General features: G+C 33.4%; 1 protein-coding gene across 1 annotated transcript; it reads left to right on the top strand.

Annotated features, from left to right (window-relative positions):
- The first annotated feature begins 2,321 nt into the window (after window positions 1–2,321).
- LOC136747073 (olfactory receptor 52E4-like) lies at window positions 2,322–3,251 on the top strand. Its single transcript, XM_066700029.1, has one exon. The coding sequence runs from the start codon at window positions 2,322–2,324 to the stop codon at window positions 3,249–3,251; it is 930 nt and encodes a 309-aa protein (XP_066556126.1).
- Window positions 3,252–3,546: the final 295 nt, after the last annotated feature.

The following is a 3,546-nucleotide window of genomic DNA, read 5'->3' as shown; positions in this document are numbered from 1 at the left end:
TGACATTTCGATCAGGTTCCTGCGGAAGTGCGCAGAAACCCCTCCCCCTTGGGCAGTGCTTCCGACTTGAAAGAGAACTAACAGAGGTGTATAAATACTAAAGCTAGGGTAGAGGTAAGTGGAGATAGGTGTGAGATAATTGATAGATAACCGCTGGGCAATAACTCAATAATGAGGGGAAAGACAAGATTGAGAAGGATCTGTTGTGTCAGCGACCTCTGGTGCAGAATAGAGGAACAGTCACAGTGCTGGCCTGACACACCCCTACTACAACTAATGAATTGCAAATGTATAGAATTTGGAATAATCATGAATATTCATGAGGCCAGCTATTAGAGAGAGCACTTCGGGGACAAAGTGTTCTTGTCAGGCCAGGTGAAAACATGACTGGTTGAATAATAACCTTTATGTTAAGGAAGAGTGTCTCTAATACAATCCAGGTGCATCGTGTTCAAAAATGCAATTTTTGTTTTTTTTAAGAAAGCTTTGAATATGAAATGAGGTTTTCAATTAAATAGAATATAGAAAAGCGCCCCCGGTTACTCATATAATGCATTGCATCTCAAAGATGGAAGAAAGACTATCTTGTTTAAAAAGGATGTTTGATAACTTTGTAGATAGCGGAAATTATTTGGTGAGGTTAATTTCTACTAACTATTTTCAACCTATAAAATAAATATATTGTCTCCAGAATAAAATATGGTTAAAATATATCCCATATATTTTAAATATTTAAAATTGAGTCATTTTTAGTAACAGCTACCTTGCCGGGGAAAAATAGATAATGAAACAATAATAGCTTCTAATGTCATGGAAACACACAGAACATTTTATGCATAACCCTGAGGCTTTCCCTTACTGATGTCTCAGAACAGGAGGAACGGTTGCCTTAGTTACATGTTCAGCCAGTATCTCCAGTGATGTAATTCACTGCATGGGTGTTGAGTTAAGTTTGTTCACCTTTTTTAATGATCCTTGCTAAATCTCCAGTGGTAGTCGATCCATGGGAGTTTTAAGTCAACACGGTCTCAAGGTTCTACCGATAAACAAAGACCATGTATAAAGCTTGAATCTCTTCAAATACTAACAGGGTGTAACGTCTGTGTGGACATCATGCGTTTCAGAAGAGAAATGGTAGTAATGCTTGATCTCATTAATTTAACCTGTACTATCTGCTGTCATTTTTGTGTATTTGTCTGACAACATATTGCTTTTTTTTATATATGTGTGTATATATATATATATATATATATATATATATATATATATATATATATATATATATAAATTATTGATAACTGTACAGTGTGTAAATAGTTTGAGTGCTTACTTTATGTTTAGACAATTTCAGTGTATATGTGTATATATATATATATATATATATATATATATATATATATATATATATATATAAGCTTCTGCCTTAAAAATCCTATTTCTTAAAAATGCATTTACTGTGTATATATGTATTTCTTTTTCAGTTTGCTTCTGAACTGCAAATAGCTGGTTTGTAGCATAAATTCAACAGATTCACCATTTCCAGGTTTGGATTATGATTTTACAATTTGGATTTTAATGAGAATCTAGATGTTTATTCTTCAGTTCATATTTACATTGAATCAACGGTTATTCAGCATTTACTGTGTACATTTATTATATACATATAAACATTTACATAGCTGGCCAGTGCCAGTGTCAGTTAAATTAAATTTTTATAATTTTGTTTTTTTCAATTTGATTAAGCCATAAAGTGTTGGTGTTAATATGCCAAGGTGTGAGTTTACTTTTATCTGCGGTATTCTCAACCCCTCTAGCTGGGTCTTCATTAGGTCTTAGTTCATAGGTCCAGTGGTGAGACTGTGGGGAGCAGCCGCTCACAGGTGTGTTTGAGAGACTGCAGTTCAAATCCAAGTGGAGGGGGGTGAGGAGGGACTCTAACCACACACACTACATAGGGACAAAACTGTTAATTCTCTTTAGTAATTATTTGTTCAGATTTTCACAAATTGTGCAACACTATATTATTTATAATAATATACCATTTTTCTTTTTAAAAAATTTACAAAGACTGATATATGCACCCTTGCCAATATAAGAAACTCCAGCAGAGAAAGTAAAAAGTAAACAAAAGTAAAAACTTTTTAAAACTTAAAATGAATAATGAATGTGAATCTTAGCAAATTGTTAAGAAACTCAAATATTTCTTGCATATCTATATCAATCTAGATCTCCCTGCATTAATAATATCTTGAGAATACAATATATAAAAAATATATATTTATTTTCTTCCTTCTAACTAGACCCTGTTCAGAGGTTACAACATGATGAACTCATCTGGCACTACCTTCATACTGGCAGCATACTCTGAAATTGGAGACATTAAATATTTTTATTTTACCATTTTACTACTGCTGTACATCTTTACTATTTCTGCAAACTTAATTCTCATAGTTGTGATCTATGTAGAGAGGAGCCTCCATGAGCCCATGTATTTCTTCCTGTGTAGCCTTTCTGTTAATGCAATATTTGGCAGCACTGCACTCTGCCCCTGCCTGTTAACTAACATCCTGTCAGACCGTCATGAAATTTCTGGAATCAGTTGTCTGGTACAGGTTTTTTTTTTGTACATATATGGCCAATGTGAATTTTCAAGTTTAGCATTGATGGGATATGACAGGTATCTGTCAATCTGTTATCCTTTGCAATACAATATGATCATGACTACTGCAAAAGTAATTATGCTGATAATATTGTCATGGTTATACCCTATATGTACATTTGGTATACATTTCATATTAACTCTGCAGCTTCCTTTGTGTGGAAAAATCATAGAAAAGGTTTATTGTGCCAGCTATTCAATCACCAAACTTTCCTGTATAGACACATCCATTAATAATATCTATGGTCTAATTAATCTTGTTTCAAGTACAGTTCTCCCTGTAATTCTCATTATGTATTCCTATTCAATAATCCTCAAAATCTGCTTGAGATCTTCCAAGGAATCGCAAGCTAAGGCACTGAACACCTGCACTCCACACTTAGTTATTCTGATAAACTTTTTCATTTCAGCTTTTTTTGAAATAGTTCAAAACAGATTTGACATGAGCCATATGCCCCATGAGGTTCGTATTTTCCTTTCAGTTTACTTTTTGATCATTCCACCTCTCATAAATCCAGTTATTTATGGAATCAGAACGAAAAACATTAGTACCAGGGTGAAGAAATGTTTCTTGCAAAAAAACAACTCATAAGCTGTGAAGCATACTACTTTACACAGATCTGTACAGTAACATTATTATAGCCAACTCTTGCATTAATTTCACACATCTTTAAATACTAATATTTTCAGAAACTTTTGTGCAAAAAAAAAAAAAAAACACCTAGAAAACAAACTTCAAATTGAGTATGGGCCCGATATTCAAACTTTGTGCAATTTCCATGCAAAATGTGTGCCGCGCAAGAAAAACGCAACTTGGCTAAAAATAGATATTCAAACATGGTGCAAATGTTTGCGCTACATTGGACATTGGAATATAGCATTTCTTG

The sequence above is a fragment of the Amia ocellicauda genome, chromosome 3 (genome assembly GCF_036373705.1).
Source record: "Amia ocellicauda isolate fAmiCal2 chromosome 3, fAmiCal2.hap1, whole genome shotgun sequence".
Lineage (NCBI taxonomy): Eukaryota > Metazoa > Chordata > Actinopteri > Amiiformes > Amiidae > Amia > Amia ocellicauda.
The sequence above is the reverse complement of the archived record's forward strand: the minus strand, read 5'-3'. Positions and strand labels throughout refer to the sequence as shown.